This window comes from Hippoglossus stenolepis, chromosome 4 (assembly GCF_022539355.2).
Source record: "Hippoglossus stenolepis isolate QCI-W04-F060 chromosome 4, HSTE1.2, whole genome shotgun sequence".
NCBI lineage: Eukaryota > Metazoa > Chordata > Actinopteri > Pleuronectiformes > Pleuronectidae > Hippoglossus > Hippoglossus stenolepis.
The window spans coordinates 20,206,396-20,233,163 of NC_061486.1; the positions used below are offsets into that span (position 1 = coordinate 20,206,396).

A 26,768-nucleotide genomic window follows, 5' to 3' on the forward strand; every position below is an offset into this window, starting at 1 on the left:
AAACCAGTATCAGAAGACCTGTATCAACATTCTTATAGACTGATTTTTTAGACTTGATGGTAAAAAAAAGGTCATACTGACCAGCTGAGTAAAATAAAACGGCACAGAGTACAGGTACATTACAGCCATGTCTGTCCCTATTTACTACCTAGTGCCCTGCACTTAAATTCTGCTATTAAATATGTTTACAACAAAAGTTAATCATGTCTCTTCCTTTCACTTACAACACAGGATAATAATGACTGAAAAGTCCCACATCTCAGTCCAATATCTGACGCTACTCATTACAGTAAACTGTGTGTTTATTAAATAGTAAAAAGTTAACTGACAGGTGAGGGTGTAATTTCAGACACAGCCAATTATCAAATACATCTCGGAAAAAAATCCCTCAAAATACCAGATTGGTTGTGACACTCAAACCAAACTATAATAATCTCACTGCCATTTTTTCTGTAATTGAAGAATTATCAATTAGTCACCTGAGGCTGCTGTCAGCTCCGGCCATCATGTAGTAAAAGATGTTGAAGGTGGACTCTCCCTCAGGTCGTCTGCTCACCCTCAGTTTCTCCAGCAGCATCGTCTAAACAGGAGGAGACAACAGGAGTCACAGAGTGCTGCTGTGGATATACTCAGTAAGCTGAGTGGTAGTGTGAGAGGATTTCAGTGTCTGGACTGTTTCAGTCTGCAAACCCTCATCTTGTAAAGACTTTGGATTGTTTGAGTTTATTGAAGCTATGGATAAACAGTAAGTGTTGTATGTGAGGAGTGAAGTAACTGAAGGAAGAAGTGTGAGTGTGTGTTTAACCTGGATGGAAGCAGAGGCCACCTGCCCAGCCTGGTCGAAGTCGAGGGACACAACATGGGAGAAGTGGCTGGCATTAGTGTTCATAGACGTGGAGCTGTTGCCAAAAGCCTCCAGGATGGTGTAGACTGCCTGCCACTTCTCAGCTGTGTTACAAAATAAAATAAATATATAAATAACACTTTTGAAGAGTTGCAGTGTCTCTCTAGCATCAACACTAAAGTTTACACATGTAACATCTAAATGCTTTCATGATCATCCCAAAAGACGTCAAACATGTTAATCAATTCTTCCCTACCATAGAAAAGAAAAGTTTGGCTTTACTGTGTGAAACACACATACACTTTTAGTGCTGACTGTGATTTATGTGAAGTGGCTCCTGCAACACTGCAATTTCCCTGTTGGATTTATAAAGCACTCTGTCTTACTGTGGGTGCAGGTGGAAATTAACTGCTGTGCTTGAAGCAGTTGTTTCTACAACATCTTGTTCCGACACAGGTTCAGTATCATCTAAAAAGTGTTTATTCCATCTGAGATTTAGTGGCTGAAACTCAGCCAAAAACTGTAAAAAGTATGAATTAAATACTGATGTCTTCATTGTTGTCAGGGGGGTTTGTTATTGTCTCAGCCTGAATCTCTCCAACACATTTACCGCTTGTCTTCAGCACTGACAATGAAACTGAAGAGAGGGATGCATTAAAGACTGATTCCTGTTTGTTTGAACTTAGGCCATGTTTTCATAGTTATAGAAGTACCTCCTCCTTCAACCTCAGATGTATAGATATGCACTGCTAGTTTTCCAGTGCAATGAGGATTTATTATTGATTTTATTAGTTTTACCTGCAAATTTGAAATGCATATGTACTTTTAAATGAAAGTTTAGAAAAGTTAAGACCATATTATATTCAGAGATTAGACATTTAACATCAGTCCCCATTGCCATATGCAGCATATACAGCACAACGTTATTAAAATTCACGTAATCTGCATTATATGCAGTCGCAGGCTCACCAGAGAAGATTTTGCCCGTGCTGCCAGCGATGGAGACCAGATATTGCAGCAGGTGCTGACAGTTGGTGGTCTTGCCGCTGCCAGATTTGCCCAGCAGCACGATCGACTGATCCTGCCGAGTAGTGAGCAGGTTGCGGTAGGCCGACTGAGCCACAGAGTAGATGTGAGGAGCCGAGTCATCGCGCCGACAGCCTTTGAACATGTGCATCACCTTATGAGGGAGGAACAAAGGTGGAGGAGGAAGAAACATGCAGCAGGGGAGGAGCACAAGAGAAGGACATTGACAGTTATTGGAATGAGGTGTGTTAGAGCACTGAGAGAAGAGATTTGCACTCAGAAACCTACAGTAATCACTGAGGTCATAAGAATAAAACATGAGAAAATAAAACATAAATAACAAAAAATAGATCTGGAAGCTGGTGCTTTTGGATTTCAGACTATTAGTTTAGGCCCAGAATAAAAATTTTTCCTTTTTGTTTGTGAAATAAATTATTTCGTGGACATTTCGTGGACTGTTGCAGTTGCCCTTTAAGATAACATCAAAAAAGTAGCATTTCAGACAATGACTGACAAACTAAACAAGTAGAGCGATATGGAAGCAGATTACAGCAGTGTTTCATAGATGAAAACAACCATGAAGTTTACCTAAGCTATTGAATATTTTTTATTTCATGTCTCTATCTGCTTTCTGAGAAGGTTAAGTTTTGTAAATGTTGACAATTCTGTCAGCTCCTCAGAAAACCATCAGGTTTTGGAGGTTATTTTCAAACAATGCTTAGGTTTTAGAGTGTGTCTTTAATTCTGCGTCTTGGGTCCTAATAGGATAAACACATTCAGAAATGTATTCAATATTTCAATAATATCTCTTCTACCCAAGACTATGTTCAACGTGATTATTTCTGCTTTAGCAGTTCTTCTTCTTGGGAACCCAAAAGGGTGAAATCAGTTAAATCATGGGCATAAAAACAGGATGCTGCAGTAGGCTCCAGCCATCAGTCTTAAACTTACCTTCTCAGAGTACATGGAGGGTGTGCTGAGGGGGTTGATGACCACCATGTTGGTTCCGGCATAGGTGTGAATCAGATTCCCTCCATAGCGCTGCCTCAGACAGTGCATCACACTGGATTCATTCAGATAGAGCAGTGAAGCCAGGTCCTCTGATCGGTCATATGATGGAGGGTTGGCCTGCAAATGGAGGGGGAGAGAGATGTATAACAATGATGGCATAGATGGGTAACCTGATACAGAATATTTAACCTGATCAGGGGAAACCCTTGGACTAATAGTGTAAACAGGTGTTAGTCTAAGTTCTAAGGTCAAGTGGTGCTGTAAAATTATCCAGGGCCATAACTATGTCTGGGTTCAAGCACTTTAGGGTCAAGCAGGTGGAGTCCCACTAGGAAAACACCACACCTCCACCCACACTAACTCTGCAACTACTAAATCAAAATTATGCTTCATATATTCCATTAACTGCTAGTGTAACCACTGATGTTATTGTTTATTAATATAAAATTAGAAAAAGACAGAGAAGGCTTTGAGTACACTTTAGTTCTAAGAGGAATACAGAATGCACAATGTTGATTTGGGTCTGCATAAGAGATCTCCAAAAGAAGAGCAGCATTTTGCACGCCTGTAATTTTTATCTTATGGGTGTAAACAAAGACTCCTTCCTCTCGCCTGTCTCCCCTTTTCTTTCCTCCATACTGACAGTGATTCTGCAGATATCTGGATAGACCATTAAACAGGGGGGTCAGTGAAATCATTAAATCATCAACCAAATGACTTTGACACCTTTTTGTCCTCTTGGTGATGTTTAGAGTATAACTGTCAAAATCTTGGCATCGGCATGAATAACAAAGGCTGTTTTGGTCCGGTTAACATATCTTCAGAGGTTTGAGAAACATCTGAGTGGGAAAAGAGCTGCAGCCAAGTGAGCAAATGTCAACAGTTGGCAACTGCCGCCTGCCAAGCTTCCTGAACTCTCCCAAACCTTTCCCATCATTCCGGATGGCTGTCAGTGTCCTCTGTGGCCCTACTGATGCCCATTAGCTTCAGGCTAGATCTGGATCTATCTCTTAATTGTCCATGGTAGCTGCTGGATAAATAAAATAAACTAACACTTGATTCAGTTTTATTTTGGAATGAATATCTGACTTGACTGTGGGATGACTTATGAATGCCAAATGTAAATGTAACAATGACAAAAACTATTCACCAGAACAAATAACGAGATATCTGCATCACAACACTGTGATATACTGCAATTGAAACAGTAATATGCTGTACATACATGATGACATCTGATTCTTTCTTTAAAATATCATTCATGAAACACTGCTGTTTATAAAGTTTATAAAGTATTTTGGAAAATGTGACACTACAAAAAGCAATCAGTTGGTACGGGTCATGAACAGTTGTCATCAAATTCAAGTTCATATGATCCACTCAATCTGAACAGATTCATCCTGGTGCACCTTCTTTGACCGTTTGCAGTCATCTCCCACTCACCTTTTCAATGTCGTCTTCGTCCACATCCAGTAGTGTCCCATCGTGCTCCAGTTTGATTTTCACCTTGCCCTCTGGCAGGGAACCATCCTCTGTCTTAACCACAGTGGCTGTGCGGAGAAAAGACAGGAAACACTGACAGCTGTTAGCCTAGTGAAATGCTTTGCTACTGTACTCTCACCAGCGTAAGAATAAGCACATATTCAGTTATTCAGTTATTTAGACCTGTATGAAAACAATGGCTTCCATTTCCACCAGGTGACATTTTGTAAAAAAAAAATGTGTACAGGAAAGTGCACATCGTTTCAAAGCTTCACTTCATAAACGCCAAATGAAAATTCATTCATTATTTACATACTACTATGCCGATGGAGGAGTGGGTGAAGTCCTTGAGTCCACAAAACACTTTTGGAGTCTCTGGGGTAAACAGTGTAGCAGCCCAAGCCAATACAATTGAAGTAACTGGTGACTAATTCTTCAAACGTTAAAAACAACAGAAAAAAATAACAGAAAATGCCTCCATACTGCTCCTGTGGTGTCATCCAAGTGTCTATAAGCCCAGGCATTCAAATTTGACTGGAAACGGCATCATTTACACCATGTTTCACAGCAGACATTTAGGCCTAAAACATGATGTAAATGACCTTGTTTATTGTCGAACTTGAATGTCAGGGCTCACAGACACCTTGATTACACCACAGGAGCAGTATGGAGGCATTTTATATTTTTTTCATGTTGTTTTTTGACATTTGAAGAATCAGTCAACATTTACTTTTACATTACATATTACTTTACATATCCTTTAGCTGACGCTTTTATCCAAAGCGACTTACACTTTGGCTGCAACACTGTTTACCCCTGAAACTCCAAAAGTGTTTAGTAGTGAGTAGATAATGAGTGCATTTTCCTTTTGGGGTGAACTATCCCTTTAAGAAGGTAAGATAAGGTCAAATGAAGTGAGACAATGTCTACAAGCGGAAAAGGTTGTGGTGGATAAATGGGTCAACACAGGACTTTCATGGAGGAAACCAGAGTTTAATCCCTGTGTGAAATCAAAAGTTGATATCAACATATTTTTAGAGTTACTGACTTGTCATCTTCAGTATATTTTTTTTTAGTAACAGTTAAGTTTACCCAACAAAATTTGTTGGTTTGGGTTCAAACTGACCTTCTCAACGTTAACCAGATGTTATCATGACATCTTTTCAGTAAGAATGTTAAATTGAAAGTACTAGTTAGCAGGGGGAGGTTATGTTTGCTTTTTTTTTTTTTAAATGGCCACCAAATTTTTTTAAAAAAAATGTATTTCCTATAGTGGCACGTTGAAGATGGAGATCACACTATACAAATAAAAGGTTGAGTCTCATCTCACCCAGGGTGAAGCCATCTTTGTGGACAAGCCAGACTTTCTCTGATCCATACCAGGCCTGCTCCGCTGCGATCTGCTCCTCTGTCTTCACCTGGTGGACAGAAAGGACAGAGAGAAAATGAGTGGATTCACACTCATGAAATTCACAGCACTCAGTCACATTAGGACTTTCGGAAATCGCCAACTTTTCCATTTTATATTATGTACCAGCACATGCTGAAAGGTCATGAAGGGACAGCTTGTCAAGTGTGAAAACCAGAAACACGTCAATGTAACAAGCTTCAGGGGTGTGTGAAAGGGGTTTAATCATAAACGTATCTAAGGATGGACGACATGACAGCTCCCCAAAAGTGAAGCCAAATCATCTTGATCACTTCCTGGCATCTGGTCGCCTCTGCTATGTTAGCAGACGGGACATGAACCAAACAAATAAGTCAAGGTACATGTCAAATACATGTTTCCCAAAGATGGTTTCGGTAATTTTAGATAGATCTTATCACACTGATGTATGTTTAAGTGTTTAGGTGACTGTGGATTGGTCAAGCGTGTGAATCAGCTGGACCTCAATGAAGCACTTCTACACCACGATCAGTACTGCAGACTCTGCAGTAAAAATAACTCAGGAATGGCGCCATCTGTGTCTGGGATATTTAGGCTTCAATTTTGCACAGTGGGAGGTAGTGAAGACACATCGTCCACCTTTATATACAGTTAATGGGTTTAAAAGCAAACCTGGTGAACAACAGAAAAACAAGAAAACTAGAAGAAATGCAATACAAATGCATATTATAAATAAGGAAATTAATAAAATAAAATTAGGATATTTTTTTATGTAAACCAAGGACCAAATTAAGTCTTATCTATTGATGAATACTTGCAGTACATTTCTCAAAGATTAGGGAAAAGTAAACAAGACACACACACACAACTTCACAAGCAGAGGGAGAGAGCACAACACAGCACAACACTCCAAAGTGAACACTGGTGAATGTGGGACGAGCTGTTGGTGAATCACACTCAGGCACAGTGCAGGCCAGACCTGAGGTTGCTGCGCTGCAGCATGAGATGCCTGAAGAAGGGCCACAGGATCCTCTTCCACTGAACCCTGTTGATTTGGCCAGCATGAGGAGGTCAAAGGTCACAGTTATATATGAGCAACAGGCGCACACACAGACAAATAGATAAGATAATATGAAAAACTCTACATTGTGTCGCTGCATATGACAAAGGGTCGATATATTTTTGGGAGGGAAATCCAGTTCAAACTACAAGCATGAGGCAAATATCATCGTAGATCTGCTTTGAAAGATGTACAGTGTCATTGCTAAAATGCAAAAAGATTGATGGAATAAAATGGATGTCAGAGTCAGCCATGAACCCATCATGTCACAAAACAGAGCAGTGAGAGCACCTTAACCATAATAATTAGCTACACAACAATCACAGATATAACAGCACAAGAGTCTATCAGCCTAATGTGTCAGGAAATAAGTATGTTCACAAGTTACAATCTGCAGCTCACAATGACAACACTACAAGGAATGATCTGTCAAGACGCTTTTGAATAATTCACACTTTCGAGAAAGCTATCAGCTACCCTTAACATGAATGAGTTCATGTTCCGGTTTGAAAACAGGAAGAAAGTTACAGGGTTTCTGGGCCTTTCACTACAGCAAGCAACATAAGTACAAATTCCAGCCGAGGGCACCGGAGGAAGGCATGGGGGCTGCTATACCTGGAGGGAACCCTGAGGCTGCAGGGCGGCAGGGGCCGGGGCTTGGACAGAGGACGAAACATTGACTGCTGCTGGCTCCAGCTTAGCCACAGAGCAGCCACAGAGACGATGGCAGCCAGCAAATGCAGAGTGAGTACGGTGTGGAGAGAGGGAAAGAGAGCGAGGGGGAGGCACAGGACAAGGTCAACATGGAAATTTGCATGAATAAAATGTAGTGCATGGCAACAAAAGCATGGTCATGAGACCGAGCAACGGAAAAGTGAAAATTGCTTTAAAATAAGTAACTATGAGGGGGTGACTGCAAAAAAAATATTAGAAACACAATGTGCTTTCAAGCTGAAGACCAGAGCTTTAATATCAAACTCATATAGGTAAATATTAAAACAGGTGGACTAAAATTCCATTTGCTTGGTAGAGGGTGTTCAGGTTGTGACGATAAGTGATGTTAAGCATAAGGCTTGTAACCCAGTCAGAATTGCACAGGCCTATCTGATCTATTTAGTCAGTTCAGGCCAACATTTGGACTGCAGAAGTAAAAGTCATGTTCACGTGTCATGTTATTCCTGACAATTGACTCAACCCCTGGTTTAAACTTCAACACAAAAGAGAAACAGAGCTTCTTTGGCGGCCAAGTCAAATGTGTTACAAGCCTCTGGGTATAAAAATGAATGAGATCAACTGCGATTTTAGAAAGCTCAATTACACATAATAAGAGCCGTAAATACATTCAGCTGTTAATATGCGTCACTTTCATACACAGCCAGATATAAACTTTGAATGAACTCAGACTCTGTGGGGCGTTGCTGTGTTCATAATTGAAACAGCACGGTTCTGAATTCAACTGAGCTCTGATTCACGTAACTGACTGGTATCCTTCCCTCCTTTCATTCTGTGTATAAAACATTCAGGTATCAGTCAAGTTTAGGCTGTGCAGGGCGTTGCTTCCGCCAAAAAACATATCACCTGTTGCCAATTAATGTTCATCTCATGAGTAACTTGATGGCGAGCCAGGTTTGTGTGTTTGCTACAGCTGATACCTCTTCTCTCATAAAACAAAAGCTGATCACTTGAGGTCATTTATAATTGTTGTTTAGTTTTCTGCATTGCCATCACCTGATTGACTGGAGTGGAACAGCATGTCATAGTTTTCAGTTGTTTATATGTCAGCAGGCTAATTTGCCTTATCCTCCCTAGTCTAACCTTTTAGGTCCTAAAGGTGCTTTTGGTCAAAACGCAGCTCATGACACAATAGTTTTGAAACTAGACCTTCAATAGAATGATGAAATAGAGGTGTGAGATTAGTTTTTAATGCGTCACACAGTATATTTAATCAACATTTAATTAAATAAAAGTATCTAATTGAACTCTTGCCAAAGTATTGGTTGATACTCAAAATTAAAGGACTCAGATGGCACCAATAAACATGATTGGAAAATCCATGGTGTGGGTATCAAATTTTCCAATCAGCAAAAATAAAGAGTCCAAAATGTTTAACTGGGAAACTGATTAAACTGTGACAGCAGCTAGGGCCAGCAGGTAAGTTAAAAAAAATAGGTAAGTATAACAAGTGTGGGAAACACAGAATCAGAGTTACGCTAATAAGGGCTCAAGCTTTGAAGCCAGGACACCAGCAGAGAGGATACAATTTCACACCGTCATGAGTCACAACCGACAGACCAACAGTTGCCTCAGTCAGGATGGCAACAGACACCCTGGGACTAGTTCTCTCTGCTATGTGCCTCTATTCGCAAACACCAACAAGCAATAAGCATGTTAAGCAAAAAGAGTTGTTGACATGACAGAAAAAGACACACATGACACCAGAGAGAGGACATCAACAACATGCAGATGGACAGCAGGGGGATTTACAGGGGCATTGAAGATCCTCATCAGGCGTCTCTGAGCCTCCTCGGTGGGACTGAGCGGTGTCTCCTACGAGTCAAAGCAGCAAGCAACACATTGAAACTAAGCCTACTGGTACAGAAGAAGCAAAGCCTATGACAACACACATTTACAAAATATATACGAATATTTGATGAATTCCTATTACAAGTCTAACACCCTGTCAGCCACAACCGTTTAAACTTGTGTATTACAAGTAACCAAGTCTGCACACAGACAAACACACACTTGTGTCAGCGTCATGACGGTAACAGTTTGAATTAATATGGAATCCAACGTGAAAACACTGTAAAGCAAATAAATGCACAACCGTGCTTCAAACAGCATGCACAAACAAAATAATCTATAAATTCCACACACTATATAACACCATTGTCTGGTTAAGAGTGAAATATTAAATCAAGCCAAGCAAGTGAGAAGAAAACACACAGAGCCAGTATAACTTTCACTGAGTTAAATCAATGTAATATTCTTAGGCCAATCCCCCAGGGCTAAACCCCAGTCCCACTGCAACTATAGTGTTCATGGCAGTAAGTGAAACATAGAGCATATCTAAAAACTCAATATCTGTCCTGCAAACAGAATTAAAAATGACAAATGTCTTATGGATTTGGAATCTACACCATCTTTCATTTCAAATTCAACACAGTAATTTGAGAATCTAACAGTGGATTCTCTGTTCTGGAGTAGACTAATACCTAGTGACGTTTGCAACGTTTTTTCTGTATCCATGTTCACGATCTGTAAAGTTCCTGGAGAGAAGGGCCATGTGCCTGTTCTTGGCTTTTGCTTTGAAACCACAAAAATCTCTGTAATCTCTTATAAATAAACAAAAAACCTCTGTGAAAAACGTTTGTGTTTAGCTCAAAATCAAACAACCAAAACAAAAAGACCAAAAGTTTAAAGCCCCATGACAAAATGTGTCAAACACCAAAAAAAAGTCATTCATCCTGAGGTTTTGAAATACAAGTTATGGAGTCATTCAAATTGTTCATAATGTTCTAGCCTTTACGTTACAATAATAGTGAGAGGAGATTGTGGCAACACAAAAAAGCTAAAGGGAGCTACCAAAGTTATAAAGAAAACCACCAATATTTAAACCATATTCCATGGTAGTCTAGTAAACTTGCTCTCGTTCTAAGTTAGCAAGTGGGTAAAACTGAGATCCCAACCTACATCTTTATTTACCATTTAGACCATGGCCTGGCTCATATTTTTGCTTTATTTGACTGATTATCGACCTATAATTTAACAGAATAATACACAGTAGTGGCTACACAGTCTCATGCCCTTTATCGCTGGGCATGGCTTATCAACTTTCAACACACAACACTCATTGATGCTAAAACCCTTTCTTGTTCTAGCCCAAAGTGCTGGGAAAATGAACAGATGGACAGCAATTGAAGCGACTGACATCACCATCCTTGGTCCCTGCCAGAGCCAGTGGCTCAAAAGAAAATTATCTCAGTTAACTTTGCCCTCATTATTGTTAAAGTGATTAATATTTCATGTTATTTCATGCTCCACAGCTTGCGTACAGTGGCTATCAAGTGACTGTAGAACCGCACCACACTGAGGTTACACACGTGTGGGCACTGCAAACAAACACCACAGTGCTCTTTTACTTCAAACATGCATTTCAAATGGCCATGCAATTTCCACATGAACGTCTGAAATGTTGACCAGACATGCGAAGTATGGACACTGTACTGTACCTCTTGTTGACTGACAGCAGGTTGCTGAATGGGAGTGACTCTTGGAGGGGGAGACAGTGGGACAGTATTGGGACAGGGAGGAGAAGGATTCACGCGGGATGCAAGTTGAGAGGGTTTCGGGGCTGGGATAAAGCGTGATGAAGGAGAAAGGGAGGTGGCTTTTTGGACGACTGAGGTGGTAGGTCGAGGAGGATTTGTAGTGGTGGATTTAGGTTCAGGTGTGACGCCAGGGGATCGAGACGAGGGTAAAGACTTGGAAGATGGGGTCAAGCCAGCAACTGGTGAGAGAGATGGTCTGGAATGAGGCAATATGGAAGATGCTGCAGGTGATCCCATAGAAGCCATGCTGGTTGGGTTTACAGCAACCGCAGGAGATTTGACCCTCTGTGTAACTGGACCAGAGCTTGTGAGTTTGTGATTGACTTCCTGTTGCTTTATTGTAGTTCCATCCTCTTTGTGGTCGTCCCTTTTTTCTACTTGCTCAACTTGTTCTCCCTTCTTCTCACTTTTCCTCTCTAACTCTATTCTTTCTGGTCGTTCATCATTGCGTACTCGTGGGCGAGGCTCCCTTGTTCTGCCTCTGACCATGAGATTTGTCAGACCTCGAGAGATGTCCTCCTTATCCTCCATTTTGATAACATCATGTTTAAAAGAGAACCTTGACATCATGGGGGCCTTAGACGCTGCAGCTGGTGCTGCTTTCACTGGCTCAGCAGCCGGCTTAATGGCCTGCAGAGATTTATCTGATGGTTGTGTTGGCCGAGGGGTCTCATCCTCCTCTGTGGGCAGGGCCTTCCTGACAACACGACGAACAACCTTTACTACTTTCTTGCGTGTCAGACCTTGGTCATCTGTTTCATCCATCTGGTTAGTGCTGGTTCCTGGATGTTTAATGTTACTGTTGGCTGAACCATTGACCACGCTTTTGCCCATTATTCCATTTTGCTCTCGCTCACTGTTCATAGCTGGCTCTGTGTTTAGAGAAGCTTGTGGTGTTTCAAGGCTCCTTAACTGCTCTCCCGTCCTTAATGGCGACTCAAGGCGTTCTGGCACTTTAACAGGTGTCCTGAATTTAGGGGGGGAGGGACTCCTGACCCGGCCCACTGACTCCGTAGAGGAAAATGGTGGGGGACTTTTTGCCCCGAATAACCCCCTTCCAGGGTCTAGAGCTGGCACTGATTTGGCCCGGGTGGGCAGCCCATCACTGTCTGACTACTCATAGAGAGCAAAAAGAGGAAGTATAAGGACATGAGAAATGAATGACAATCCGAGCATCATGTCTATGTGCCAAAAAGAACAAAAGTGAAGTCATTGTGTCTAACTTTGATGCACCTCTAGACAATAGACTGCAATTTACCTTTATCAATAAATTCAGATGACCATTGTTTGAACTTTTTCACTTCTTCAATAACAAATTTCAGGGAAAACCTTTATGGGTATGCTGATAACAGAATGCCAAGTATTTGACTGCAAATGTGACATAAAACTTTAAAACCAGGACTATAAAAACCACCACTAAATACAGAGGGTATTCTTATACGCACACACAATTCCTATGGTTACCATACCCCTCCATGTGTGACTAAGGGGGCTACAGTCATGTCTTAATTCAGACATGACTGTTTTTGTTTGACCAGGAAATATAAGTACCCTAATGAAAACTGTAAAGGATCATATTTACTTACACTTTCTGGTGTGTTCTCGACTTTGATCTAAACGTGTCGATGAAAAAAGAAACTAGATCAAACCTTTGATATTGTATAAAGCTGTTGTCCATCACACAACCGTGCAAGCCTCAAAACATGCAACGTTCCTGTGAGCCGTCTGCATAAAATAGATAATTTTGCAGTGTAAATCTGTTCTGTTAGACAAAAACGATTCGAATAACCAAAAATGTATGCACTCACTGCATTTGAAATGCATTGGAAAAGTGTCAAGTAAAAGTGCTTAGGCGTAGGTGGTTTAAAATAACAGCAAATGGGGAACTACCAGGGGTGGAAGAAACAAGTTACATTTTGTCTCATTACAGTAGCAAAGTCAGTTTTTTGGTGTGTACAGTTGGTTCTAATTTTAATATGTTTAAATATCAGTCACTTAGTGGCATTTACTTGATTGTTTTGAGTTATTATTGTATATTTCATCCTTTACTCTTTACAATTTATTTTAAATGTTATATTTTAAATGTTATCCTTGATTTTAGATTTTGTATTATATTTGCTGTCTGTAATTTTAGTTGCTAATGTATTATCTTGCTTGTTGTCTTTGATGTTTTGTGTTCTTTTTATTTGTCCTCTTTGTGAAGCAATTTGAAAGGTGATCTATAAAATAAACCATAATTATTTGTATGTTATTCTTCCTATCTCAAGTATTATAGGTACATCTACAGTTTGCAAAAATAAAAGCTACATGATAAAGTCATAATAAACCATGCAAGCGTGGAAGCGGCTGGTGATTCTGGAGGTCGCCTAACATAAAACCTAATGGGTCATAATATGCTGATGGGCAGAGATGACCTATGACAACAACCTTCTACTAAGCTTGGGGCTGTTTGTGCAGACTATTTAATTTTTGCAGCTTAATATTACTACATAAATTCAATTGATACCTGCTGTGATGTCCTTTTTAAATTATTACTAGTCATTTTATTTCTGATCTTTATCCCTCTTTTAAAATAAATTATAATAAGGCTACAGCAAGGTGGATACTGTATTTGTAATTCATAGTCAATTGTATGAACAGGCTGAAAAGTTCCCCTCTGTAGAGATACACTTCAAGTCTTAACATCTTGCTGTGGTACAGTGGTACTGATATTATACAAAAAATGTTAATCAGGGTTAGTAACATTACTTTTACCTGGATGCAATTTTCCATCAGTCTTTCCACCTCTAGTATTTACTCTTAATATAAACATGTCAGTAAGAAGGCATCAAATTCTTGAGTGTGATACACACAAAGGTCACACATGTTAGGACCCAGTGTAAAACGCTGTAAAACCATGCAGGTTAAAAAGTGCTTTATGAAATGTCCAAATGAGACTTCCCTTTTGCTCCCAGAAGGAAAAGCGAGATGAGAATGCCATTTTGGCTGATCTGCTGTCATGGGCTGTGATTGATGAGATGACAGCACGAGGAGGGAAGCTAGGAGAGGAAGAGTGGCGAGAATAGAGGGACAAATGAATTAGGATCTTCAGATGAGCATAGAACCTTCTACGTAGACTGAGCCACAGGATGATGGCAAAGCAGTGAATCTAGGATCTAGAAAAAGCAGAGGATGAACAGGAGATTTGGAAAGTATGGGTTTAGAGAAATGAAAACACAGACTGCAAAAGCAACCAACGCAAAATCCAAACCTTGCAAAAAGAAATCAAAGATTATGATCCAACCGCACGCAACAGTGAGCAACACTCTTGCAAACCTTTTTGAATGTTCAACAACAAAACATTCAAACTAGTGAGCTTGATCTTGACTGTTATTTTTTGAAGCAAGATCATAATGCCAAATGCACATCATCATCATCATCATCCCATGACAAAAATGTACAGAATAAATGTCAACTGTTTATAGAGAAAATGTCATGATCATTATCTCGTTCATTTCTCTTCATCTTCATTATTAAATCATGGTCATGCTAAACTTGCATTAAACCTCTACTCAGCCTTGGCACAATGTAACCCACACAAAATGAAGCTGATGACAGCTTCCCTTCCCCCTCCAATGGAAAAGTGCAAACACATAACCAACCTTTGAACTGGAGAGGCAGCCAGTGTTTCAGGTTCAGAGGCTTTATTTGGTTAAAGCTATCACTGTTAAATGCTTTCAACTAAATAAGCACTTTACAGATTTGATTCCATATGATTGATGTGAACAGTCTAAGTTCTTACTTGGACTGTTCTCTGAAGTTGGCAAAACCTTCAGAGTATTAGATGATTTTAGGAGAAAGCTACAAACACAGTTCTCCTGTCCTATAAAAAACAAAAGATGATGATGACTTCAGTTAATGTTGTCGAGATGAGAAGAACTTGGGACATTAAAGGTACATATTGGCAGGAAAGGTGACGATTCAGAATCTGTCAACTGATGCATCCCATACACAATGGTTATAAATGAGGCCACAAGCCTGACCTGGGCTTCATCATTGGTCACTGAATTAGCACACTGACTAACAGGATTATTTTTGGATTAGATAGTGGTACCATAGGGCTGTGGGCCACATTACTCCTTCAGAGAGAGAGAGAGGCCAGCAAGGCAACTATGAGCCACATAGACTGGTGCTTTGGTCACACATCACAGAGATCTAGTTTGTAATGCTAAACTGTACAAAGAAGCTAAACAAACGTGCTTGACCTAGTTCTTCTTATTAGTTTTAATTGATTCAAACTCAAATTAACCACAGACATAAACAGTAGTGTAAGATGCTAAAGCCACTTACAGGAAGGCCAAAAATCTGACTGCCCAGGATTTAAATTGACTGACAACATCCCAAGAGGAATCCCTTTTGATTCCTGGTATCAAAAGGTCTGCTGGAGTGTGCTGCAAATCTGTTATATCAGTAACATGCAAATCAAAAACTCCCATGACTCACCGATATAAAGATCATCTAATGGTATAACTTCAGTGTGAATTGGCATGTAAGAAATGTTAATATGTCATATATTTGCTGAAGAAATTCATTGCTGGGTTCCTCATTTATGGAGACTGACATAAAAACTTAAATAACAACTCTGATCGGGGTTTGACTGTTTACTCAGGAGGCTCAGAAGTGATCTCAGAAAAAAGTGCTATGTCTCATTTGCATCTGGAATTATTAGGGGAGGGGGGGTTGTTGTCATCACATAAAGTGAGTCAAACTTTAGTCTTTAATTCCATGTATGTAAAGCGTAGATGTGGAAGTGGACTCCTACATCACATAAGCTTCCAGGTGTTAAGTGGCACAACAGGCTTTAAATAATGTAAATTAAAGACTTTGGTGAATTGTATTTTTCTGAATAATAATAGGAACAAAAGCAATATGTCTAAATTATTGGAAAAACTATTATTAAGATAGTTTCTGCTATTGACAGATGTTTGAAGAATTCCATAAGCAATTCAACTGATCATAAATCATAAATGTAATTGATGGAAATTTGTAGAATCATACAATTTGGTCCATAAAGTCCATAAATAATAATACTGAGTAATTGCCTGGTAACAGATGTAAATATAGAGAGTCTAAAATCTTACATTTCAATGTCATACTAACAAACAACAGCAAACAACTTCCATGCAGTCACACAACATGAAAGAGTGAAAGTGCCACAGTTCAAACACAGGTGAGCTCCCACTGCACATGTATCCAAAACCACCTCATTAAACCAACAACATTTACATTCCACTCAAATCTACTTCTTAAGAGGGTAATTGTCTCAACAGCACAAAAGCTCCAATTGTAAAATGTGATTTTCAGTTGGAAAACTTCTCAAGCTGCCCCCCTCTCCTTAGCCAACTCTATTCTAAAAATAGTGCCACGGGCTGTGGAGCCTCAAGGCCCCTTGGTTGTCTGAAATGTTCCACTAAAGACCCTAATTTTCACAAAAAGTTTCAATCGTACTACCTGTAAGTGAGGTTATTCCACAACTCCTGTATCCCCCAGACGTCACCAATCAAATTAGAAACTATCCAAGTTGAGGAGACCTGAGCAAGCGGCTAGAGACACAAAGAGCAGAGTGAACCGGCAGAGCTGAGCAGAGTGGGAGGCCTCTTATGGGCTGGCTATTCCTGACAGGGGACAGACAAGAGATGTGGGGACAGCTGTTGTGATATGAGCGTGGGTAAAAATAGGAGCCTCTGCTGTCTGTCCAGGACAGGTCTGCCATCAGCCCCCCCCCCCCGCCAGCTCCGCACTCCAAGAAGCAGCCGCAATGTTCAACACATGCTCCTGCAGTTGCTGTCTTTTCAGCTGCCCTCAGGGTGTGCACGTGTGTGTGTGTGTGTGCGTGCGTGTGTGTAAGCAAACGCAGCTACGGTTGTGTAAATGTGATTGGGAACATGCTGTGTGAAACAGCTGATCTTGTAGGTCATCAGTACTAATAAATAGGGCTTTGAAGCTGACATTATGATGCATTCAGGTACCCGATGTGCTAATGTGACACAGTTCTCACATACTGTTTGTTTTGCTACAGAAATGATGCTACGTTTGGGTAAACTACAGTAAATGACTTGTTTGAATCTATAAAATGACAAAAGGAACAAGACTACAGGCGTTTTCAGACCAAACAGTAGAGGTAATGTCATATAAAGTCATTGGAGAGTTGTACATGAAGAGAATTTGCCCTGACTACGGTAAATAAGGTGAAGACTAACCTACCTGTTTATACATGACTTTATTTGTGAACATATGAATATGAAAGCTGCAGGAAAACAACACAAAGTGGAATTTCGCTACCTAGAGTGGCTACAGCTAATGTTTGTGTCAACAGAATATTGGCTGTTTGGAGTGAATAAATGGTGAATGCAAAAACCTGTTAGCAAGCAAATTTTCTACCGCCATGCTCACATCAATGACAGTTTAAATTTGACATACTATGGGTTAGGGCTGCATAACATTGAATTCATCTTGGTTGCCAATAGTGCGGCAAATTCAAACCGTCATTGCAACAATCCGCATTAACTGGCTGCACTATTACAGTTTGTTTAGATGATTATGATGTTCTGTCAGTCAGATTTATAACAGCCTTGTTAGCTAGGTCCACAGCTATTGTCAAAAGACGCATCAAACTTTCAATGTTCAAAAACAAGAAGAGATTCCAGAAGCTCATTATTATTTTATCCTAAAAAAAAAAAAATGATGATTACATATATAAGTTATCGCCAATTTTGAGCTTAGCTTGTTCAAGGACATTTGCAGAAACAAGAGTTATGAGTAACATACCTTTACACTTTGTCCAATCATTGCTCTGCAGTTTAAACCCACGTTACAGTATAGAGCTGCAACTCAAATCCTCTCTGCTCTCCCTAACCGGTTTCAGTAAATAAACAGGACTATAACCGTGTATATATAAACCTTTGTGTGTGTTTTGAGCAGCATTGTCTTCCTGTGTGAAACTACTGTGTAGCAGAGGAGGAAGGAGGCAGCACATTGAAAAGCAGAAGCAAAGTGTGAACATGTTGCCCGGAAGTTTAACACAGACTGAATGAGAAACGGCTCAACGTTTTCTTTCTCCTGATGCTGCCTCTCAAACCAAACCACTTCTGATAAAAGTCATTTATTTTTAAAATTCAATGAAAATCTCTAAGTCAAGTATATTCTCTCATTGGTGAACAGATTGATTACAGATAAGAGCTAAAAAGTCATTTAACTGAAAAATAATTTCAGGTTCTTGCATCAATGAACAGCAGAACTCGCCCTGTCTTTGGAAATCTTGCTGAAATCTTTTCTCAGGTTTATTGTTGCAAAGATAAACCATCACAAGTTAAATCCATGGAGGATGCAACTAAATATAAATACATCCTTATGTATTTATGAAGTGGAGACTGATTAATTTAATTGATTTTTAAGGCTTTTTTTAACTAAACCAGTGGCTTTTCACTGTGCCCACTGAACGTAAACTCATTCAGTTATGGTTCATTGTAAATAACATTTAAGATTATGCTAAAGCTTAAGGATCTGACTCAATCAAACACAAGAGACACACGCCTCTAGAATCTATTCACACTGAATTTTTCCCAAATGTCTCCAGGAAAAGAAAAGAATTGTTACGGAGCTACACAACGCTCAGAACAAGGAGCTGCACCTGGTGACTGTGTCAAACAGACACATCAAAAGGTTCACGTTTCCAATTGCAACAACCAAACTTCATGTAGTGTACAGCAAACCAAGACATAACAAGAACAGGCTCCATAGATATCACACGGATAGAAAAGCTTTTCACCTGCAATAATACTGAGTCAAGGCTGTGCTTTGTGTGTCAAAAAATCGACTTCCTCTCTCAGCATTAGAAGGAAACATTAACATACTCGGATTAGTAATGAGTGTAACACCCTATCCCCACATTAGACTATCAGCAGATCAGCCGGCTAGTGATCTGATGCAGCTCTGTTCATTTCCCACCACGTCTGCTCTGCGACCTCTAGGTGGAGCCAGAGGACCAGGAAAAGCTGCACATGCTTTTGGAGCCATACAAAGCCCCCATTATTTCGCAGCGGCTGCCATGGTTTTCTAAGGAGTGAATGCCTGTAGGTGACAGAGGTAAAGTGCAAACAAAGTGTGCTATGAAATGAATGGAGAGAGTGTGTGTGTGTGTGTGTGTGTGTGTGTGTGTGTGTGTGTGTGTGTGTGTGTGTGTGTGTGTGTGTGTGTGTGTGTGTGTGTGTGTGTGTGTGTGTGTGTGTGTGTGTGTGTGTGTGTGTGTGTGTGTGTGTGTGTGCGTGTGCGTGCTTGGGGGTACTAGTGTTATGTATGGTAAGGCGTGTCACGTGTACGAGCAAATACCCTATTAGCCTTATCTCCAAGTCATTCAACAACAGAACGGCTTCATAAACATAGGTTATTAGAGTAAACGCTGCTGTAAAGGATAAAGCATTTAAGGTGTAAAGGGCGGAGATGTGTTGTGTGTTCAGTCTCTCCCTATTCTCCAGAAAACATGAGTCAGCAAGATACAGACAGAAAGGGACTGTGTTCGTTCAATCTGGGAATGAAAAAGAAAAATCTACCAATTTCATCGCAAACGGCGAAATTAACCAAAAAAAATCCTCTCTCTAATTTCTTGTTTTTTTGCAATGCACATGTGCAGAACGTGACTCTGTGCTGCTAATGGGGGAGTGAAACGTGATTATTGAGCTTAACTATCCAGTAGACCAGTGATGACAGAGGCCTGAAGCCTGTGTAATAATAACAGAAGCATTATTAGAGCACGAGTTACAGGCTACACACTACCATCATAATGAATAAACAGTAGGGTCAACCTGAGGAAGCATCAGCTGTATTGATGAGGAAAATAGATTTTAAAAATAACTTATTAGCACTTTTTTGAGGGGGATGAAGAGTTCGTCCTGTGTGTAGCCTGTGTGTGATGTGAGTTACGTAATATAGTGACATTAGTTACTCACAATAGTCATGAGTGTTAATGTCGCCTCTTAACCATTAACAAAACTACAGATGGGCAACGTGCACAGTAGTGCATCCCAGGAAAAGGTCTGTAAACACATTGTTTGGGACAACAAAGTGTTTCACCTATGGGTTTAAATTCAGGAAACCTATTAAATTTCTATTACCAGGAAACTATATTAATGTGAGTCAGTGCACCTTATCACTGATTCACCTGCAGGTTAATATCTCTCAGTACTTTACCTGGATGTGTTAAACCTTCCCAAAGCGTACCTTCTTTTTCCATTTCTAAAACACTTTGTTTTCTTTGACTGTGTGTGATCGCTGAAGTCCAGGCGAATTGTGAATTGACTTGTTTTTTTTGGCCGCCTTTATTTTCTTTTTTTGTTTATTAAATTAGCAATTCCAAGAGTAAAATACAAACCATTTCTTTTATAAAGTCCTAAAACAGAGAACAAATCGAAACTCACATGTTTATTCCTTGTGTGTAATGAATTTAAGCAAATGTCCACACCCTAAACCTCATTTTACTACAGGCTTTATCACTGGCAGTGGCTTTCCACTGTAGCTTCACTTCCTCCTGCCAATATGTGACTAATTCCAGCACAGAGTCTTTGTTTACAGATAAACTGTTCCACAACAGGCCACAGACCCATAGACACTGATGTCAGAATTAAAATGTACTTTCCTTCAATGGCATGTGATATTCCACCAATGCACCAAGAGGAATCTACTCTAATGTTCTCTCTCTGATGTCAACAGATGGTGACAGTGTCAGTGCCAAATCACCCCCGTACGCACACAAACACACAAACACACAAACACACAAACACAAACAGACGAATACACAAAGTCAATCCATCAGTCCATGATTTCATTTCCACTTCCATGCTGTCAGGACTGATGTTTGTGAAGGACGCAGTGAACTGTCACAGTAAGATACACACCCCCACCCTCACTCTATATGATGGTTTCTCAAGGGTTTTGATCGGGACATCAGTGCAGCTCAACAAACACAAACTCATTTAAGCTCAGCAGGAGAATTAAATGAGCACTTGCTTGTGACACACACCCCACCCCCATGAATACCTGAAATGCCATAGCATTAAATATTATTCATCATCAACACCAGCGGCTGTTTACGAGTCAAAGCAGTCCAAGCCTCACTTCCGACTCAAGTCAAACCTGACACACTCATGCACCAGGAGGGATGGCAGAGATGTTGCGCCTGCAGTCACCACACCCAGTAGGCTGGTGATCAAACAAATGACTCCAGAAATATCTGTTCCTAAAACCACAGCATGTTGGTTTTACATGTATGATTCTATGTACCACAAATGAGAAAGATTCACAGAGTAAATCCTTTAGATTCGTAAATGTGAGTATGATTTTTTTTTTTTTTTCAACTAGCAGCTTCATTCTGCCTCCAGTCTTTGTCCTGAACTAGACTAAACACGACTGTACTGGATACTCTCAGATGAAACTGATACAGGCCTGCTCAGCTTTCTGTGTAAGCGGAGAGGGGGGTTACTCACCTCCGTATGGTTATGTGAGATCAACAGTGGCGTAAACATGTTGCTTAACTCCAATAACATCTTTTACTCAACAATTCTGTTTGTACAAAATATGAGTAATCAAAAGTATTCAAAAGAACATCTAATGTAACTTAACCTCTGATGTAGTTCATACAGGGCAAAAAGAGAAGACTGTAAGATTAATTGCATCACACAAAGCTAGTATGGAGGGAGGACAGGCAGAGTGTGTGTGGCCCTCTCTCAGATGTTGTTACTTAACTGCATTTAAGTCAACTTTTCTCAGACAACTTCATGATCTTAACAGTGACTGAACCAGCGAGTCAGCAGTTCAGGTTTGCCCGATCAGCAGGTAACATTAGCCTTAATGAGCTAGAGTCAAATCACTGTTTATGCACTTCCAGCTGAAACAGACAAACGAGAGCTGCTATGCTCTGTGTGTGTGTCTCTGTGTATGTGTGTCTTAGTCTGAGCTCTTTCGTGTGTCAGTTGTGTTGCAGGGAGGCAGATGTAGGTCAAACAGAGTGTGTGATGTCTTTGTCAGAAAGATAACTTCACTCACACACACACACACATCTGCGATCCCTGGGAGGTGTAGGCTCCACAAGCGCATCTGATGGCTCTAAATCCTAGCTGTTAATGTTAACACTCCAAACATAAAGCAGAGTTTAAGATATCACTGATAAAACACACACACACACAGTCTTAAAGACTGAGGCAGAGCTAAAGAAAGCCGCTTAACAGACAGACTTGTCAGGACACCACTAAAACTCACATGAGAGATATCCTTGAGATAAAAGCATTGGAAACAAACAGGATTAAAAATAAATTATAAGAAATGTCAGATTGAGCTCGCAATCATGATCACTGGCCTTTCTTAGGGACCTCACTTGTCCACAGGACAATTATGGACAAGCAGCCCACTAAGCCCAGATCATGTCCTCCACAGACAAAAAAGAACGTATCATATTTTTTTCAAGCTAGTGTCAGAATTGTTTTCATGTGTTGGGATCACATTTTATCATTTATTTCTAACTGGGCTGGGGAGAACTGCTGGTTTTCTAGGAAATGCACGGACAGAGCACTAATGTCACGATTAAAATGACGTGACATCCTCAGTACAGCAACACTGAGATCTGTCCAGGAATGAAGGTGAATGAAGGGTGGTGGCGCTCATGAATGTCCAGGACAGTTATGTGAATTTAACAATGTATCTGTTTATTCAGTCGTGTACATGTCAGAGCAACAGCGGTCAGTCAACGTGGGGGAAGGTTTGATTAGAAAATTCCTCACAACTGTGACGACCCTCCAAGGGGTCACAAGAGTAATCTGAGGGGGACGGGGGTCATATTAGGAAAACATTTTCAGACACTCCTCTCATCTTAGAGCTGAACAATGTAACAATCAGTAGTTTTGAGGGGAAAATTAGTTTTTGGTGGAATTTATCACAAGACATGTACAGCCTGTAATATGGTGTTGTAATGAAGTTCAAAGTATGCAACTGTTCAAAACAGTTGCATACAGAAAAAAAATTAAGTTCTATGCGGACAATTGTAGGTGCTCAAGATTGTACACTTGTTCAAATTTGAAGATAAATCCCACATGAAGTTATTCAATAAGGCGACAGAGAGGCGACAAATATGTTAGCATTTAGATCCACTCGATAAGAACAATGAAGACGACAGAAGATGTGATCTTACAACATGTTCCAGACTGAACATCTATCAGCCTGACTGCAGTAATCTCTGTGGAGTGCATGGGCAGAACAAAACATGGACGATGCTTTCTACACGACTGCACAGAATGCAGCTTCTCTGACCCCACATGCCAGGCCAAAGGGCGAGGCAGAGTGAACAGTGACGGGTTCAAAAACCAAACAGAGACAATGAGATCTCTAGTCATCGACTTAAACCCCTCATGACAGTGGCTGAAAGTATGTGTCGCTGGATTGACTGTATTGGTGATTAATGCGTCACAGTAGCCAACCAGGTACAGTTTCTTAAAGACAGGGTATGCTTCCGGTGTGAGTAAAAAGTCAGCCCATCACCCAGTATTTCAGAGGATACTTACATGCTTTCAAACTATTACTTAGCTTTAATGACACTGGAGTGTTCTACCTTCCTTTGCTGCTGTTCTTCGGTTTTCATTCAAGATCACTTCAGAGATGTGTTTGAATGGGGAAATATTTTTCACAATAACAGGCTCTGGAGGAGCTCTTTTCAAGGCTGAGAAAAGAGCTCTGATTATGTCAGTTTGGGCTGACAAAGGACGCTATTGAAGTGTGTAGTAAAAGGGCTAGGTTCCACTTGACTCATACTTGGGTTTAAAAAACAGGATATCTTGGCATCCCTTATTAGTTCCAGTGCAAAACTTAATTGTTGGAGTAGAAATATATGAGCTAAAGATGTAACCCTCCTGTACATGGAAAAGCAGTTTTTTACGTTCCAAACTCTCCAACCTCAAATCAATCATCTAACCATCTTAGGTCCAACAGATTTTATAGAAGAATACATGACTTAGCCTTAATTGTACTGACTTGGAGACAACCATTTGGACAGCTGTGGACATTGCCGGTGCCCACTTAGAGGAGTGAATGGGCAATTATAACGCAAAGGTCACACCGACTAACAATTGGGGCGTGTACAGACAACTTAACAGCCTCTCCTAAAGCCTAGCTGATGATGATTTATATAGCTTGGACTCTAGCAGACCCTTGCATACTCAGACATGCAGAAACACTAGCTTAAATAACTATACTAAGATGTGGGTGTTTAGTAGGTGATTTTGTGTTATGTTTACCACTTAGTTTAATGTTTATGGCTGTGTCCGATACCATTATGTAGTGCTGTCCAGATGTTTGGTGAAAAATGTCACACCCTATATAGTGCACTCATTGATCCCGACAACACATCGTGAAAAGTAGTGTGCGACCAATGGTCAATAACCGAGCAATATATATCATCATGCATTGCGCTCACGGCAGAGAGACGAGTGGAGAGAGGGCAGCAGGAACAGTCCGACCTGTCGTAAAAATGAAAATGCATCACAGCACAAATTGAGGCTAACCACTTTATTTCTACATTTAGAGATCGTCATTCACTGTTTTTTCCCCTAAAAGTATTGATACCGAGTGTAAAATAAACAACTCCTCTATATAGAAGTCACTATATGGTAAAGTAGGGCTTAGTAAATGAGTGGGTGATTTTGGACACAGCTAATAAGGACCAAATTGTCCTGAAGTCCATTATGGTGCATTTTGGCCCGAACCATCAACAGCAGATGTGGATATGTTACAGTATTCTTCCTGGATCAGATTAGTGGAGTGACGAACAGACATACAGTACCATCTATCAATACAATGCCGACAGTCCCACTTCTACTGTGGAAACAACTGTCCGAAAGGTTACACCATGCAAGAACATACTGTGCACTGTTCAGTGCTTTATAGACAGAGTAAACAACTATGTGACATTTAAAAGATGGGATACTGGGTTTTGTGTTGGTCCAGTTAGAATACCCATTTTGAAAAAAATGCATTTCAAGTTGTGAGTCATTGAACATTATCCGCGTTCTTACACTTGGACTCATTCAGGATGGTATTTTGCAATGAGGGGTAATTAATTCATCTGTTAATTATTCCAAAGCCATGGGTTACAGTTATGTACACACCCACATACAGCAGTGATGCGATACTGTTGTAAACGAAGAGCCTAGTGCGCATTCTGTTCTCTCTAGCTGTCAGAAGCCCCAGGGCTTAGGTCAGCTGGACTGATAGTTGATAAAACTCTGAGCCATTCACTGTCCTGTTTGCCAAAATGGAAACTGAAAAGTCGATATGCCAAGTGGTGCTGGACATGTGCTGGAGTGTGGCCTTCAAGCCGAGTGCTGAGTAAGTGACTGTGTAAGGCTGGGACATAACCTGCCTCTACATTTAGAGCTTTGATTAACTTTAGCAGGGGGGGTTTCAAACAAAAGAACCCACCTGCAGAGAGATCAAAGCAGTTCATTGGGTTGGGACTTAACTAGCTTGCTAGCCAAGTTAAATTCATCACCCTACTGTGAGTGAGCAGTTGGTCTAAAATATCAAGAGATTTGCTGTGTTAAGCTTATGGCTTGCACATGCAACAAAATTATGACTAGAGGAATTATCCCTTGAGGGATTTTGCAAAATAACAGTTCTCGAATGTTAAGTATTGTCTATTATAGTGTACAACAGCAAGCATGGTTCTGACTGACAAAATCCATCCAGAGTTGTGCTTTTTTAATTTAAAAAAAGGCAAACGTGTGGCCATGATGAAAAATATGATGGAGATAGTTCAGGTGTTATCTTAAAAATGCTGATACATTTTTGGATCCTTACCAGGATCACAATTATGACTCCAGCCCTCAAACTATTAGCATTCTTTGTAGGTAAAAAAAGTGAAATCTACGAAAATTTTACTATTTGCAAAATTATTCAAAATAATATATGAAATTTTAAATTAGATTGTTTTGTGGTACTACTGTGGTAATTGAGGGAAGATCGCAACTGTATGGAATCATTGTGATGACTAGGTAGGTACATTTTGAATTCTCTCACCATTAGTGCTGCTCATTTATCATCCATTAACCGACAAGATATAAGTTAAAATGTGGTGTTTTATACTAATTCAACATATGTTTATGACTAGTTAACTTTTATAAGTGCAAATAGCAGCATAAACAATCATCATACACCTGCAGCTGCTGTGAACAGAGTAAAACAGAATAAAACAGACCTGCAGCTATACTCATTATTTCATGTTAATTATGTAGACTGTGGCAGTTGCTATAGTCCAATTTGTTCCGCCTCAGTTTCATAAGAATCTGAATTTTTCTTACACTTCTAATGATAATATATAAGATAATAAGTTAGTGTTATGAACTGTTGCCTCACGATAAACTGTTTCTCTCTTACAGATCAACCCCTCTGTCATAGTCGGACTGGAGATTGCAGGCACACAGACCTTGTCATAAAATCGCACATTCACACAACAGCCATGCAGTGGCTCTGTGTACTGTGTGTATGTTCAGTGGACCATGATACAAATTAAACCTTATAAACAGGCCTGTCTACTTAAGCCCTCAGCACAGA

At 40.2% G+C, this 26,768-nt stretch overlaps 1 protein-coding gene across 1 annotated transcript in view; it reads right to left on the reverse strand.

Annotated features, from left to right (window-relative positions):
- Positions 1 to 26,768, reverse strand: part of myo18ab (myosin XVIIIAb) — a 124,372-nt gene that overhangs the window by 82,593 nt on the left and 15,011 nt on the right. The window contains 6 exon segments of the mRNA XM_035155062.2: positions 480 to 580; positions 806 to 948; positions 1,814 to 2,024; positions 2,822 to 2,998; positions 4,325 to 4,431; positions 5,694 to 5,781. Coding sequence (XP_035010953.2) covers positions 480 to 580; positions 806 to 948; positions 1,814 to 2,024; positions 2,822 to 2,998; positions 4,325 to 4,431; positions 5,694 to 5,781 — 827 coding nt within the window.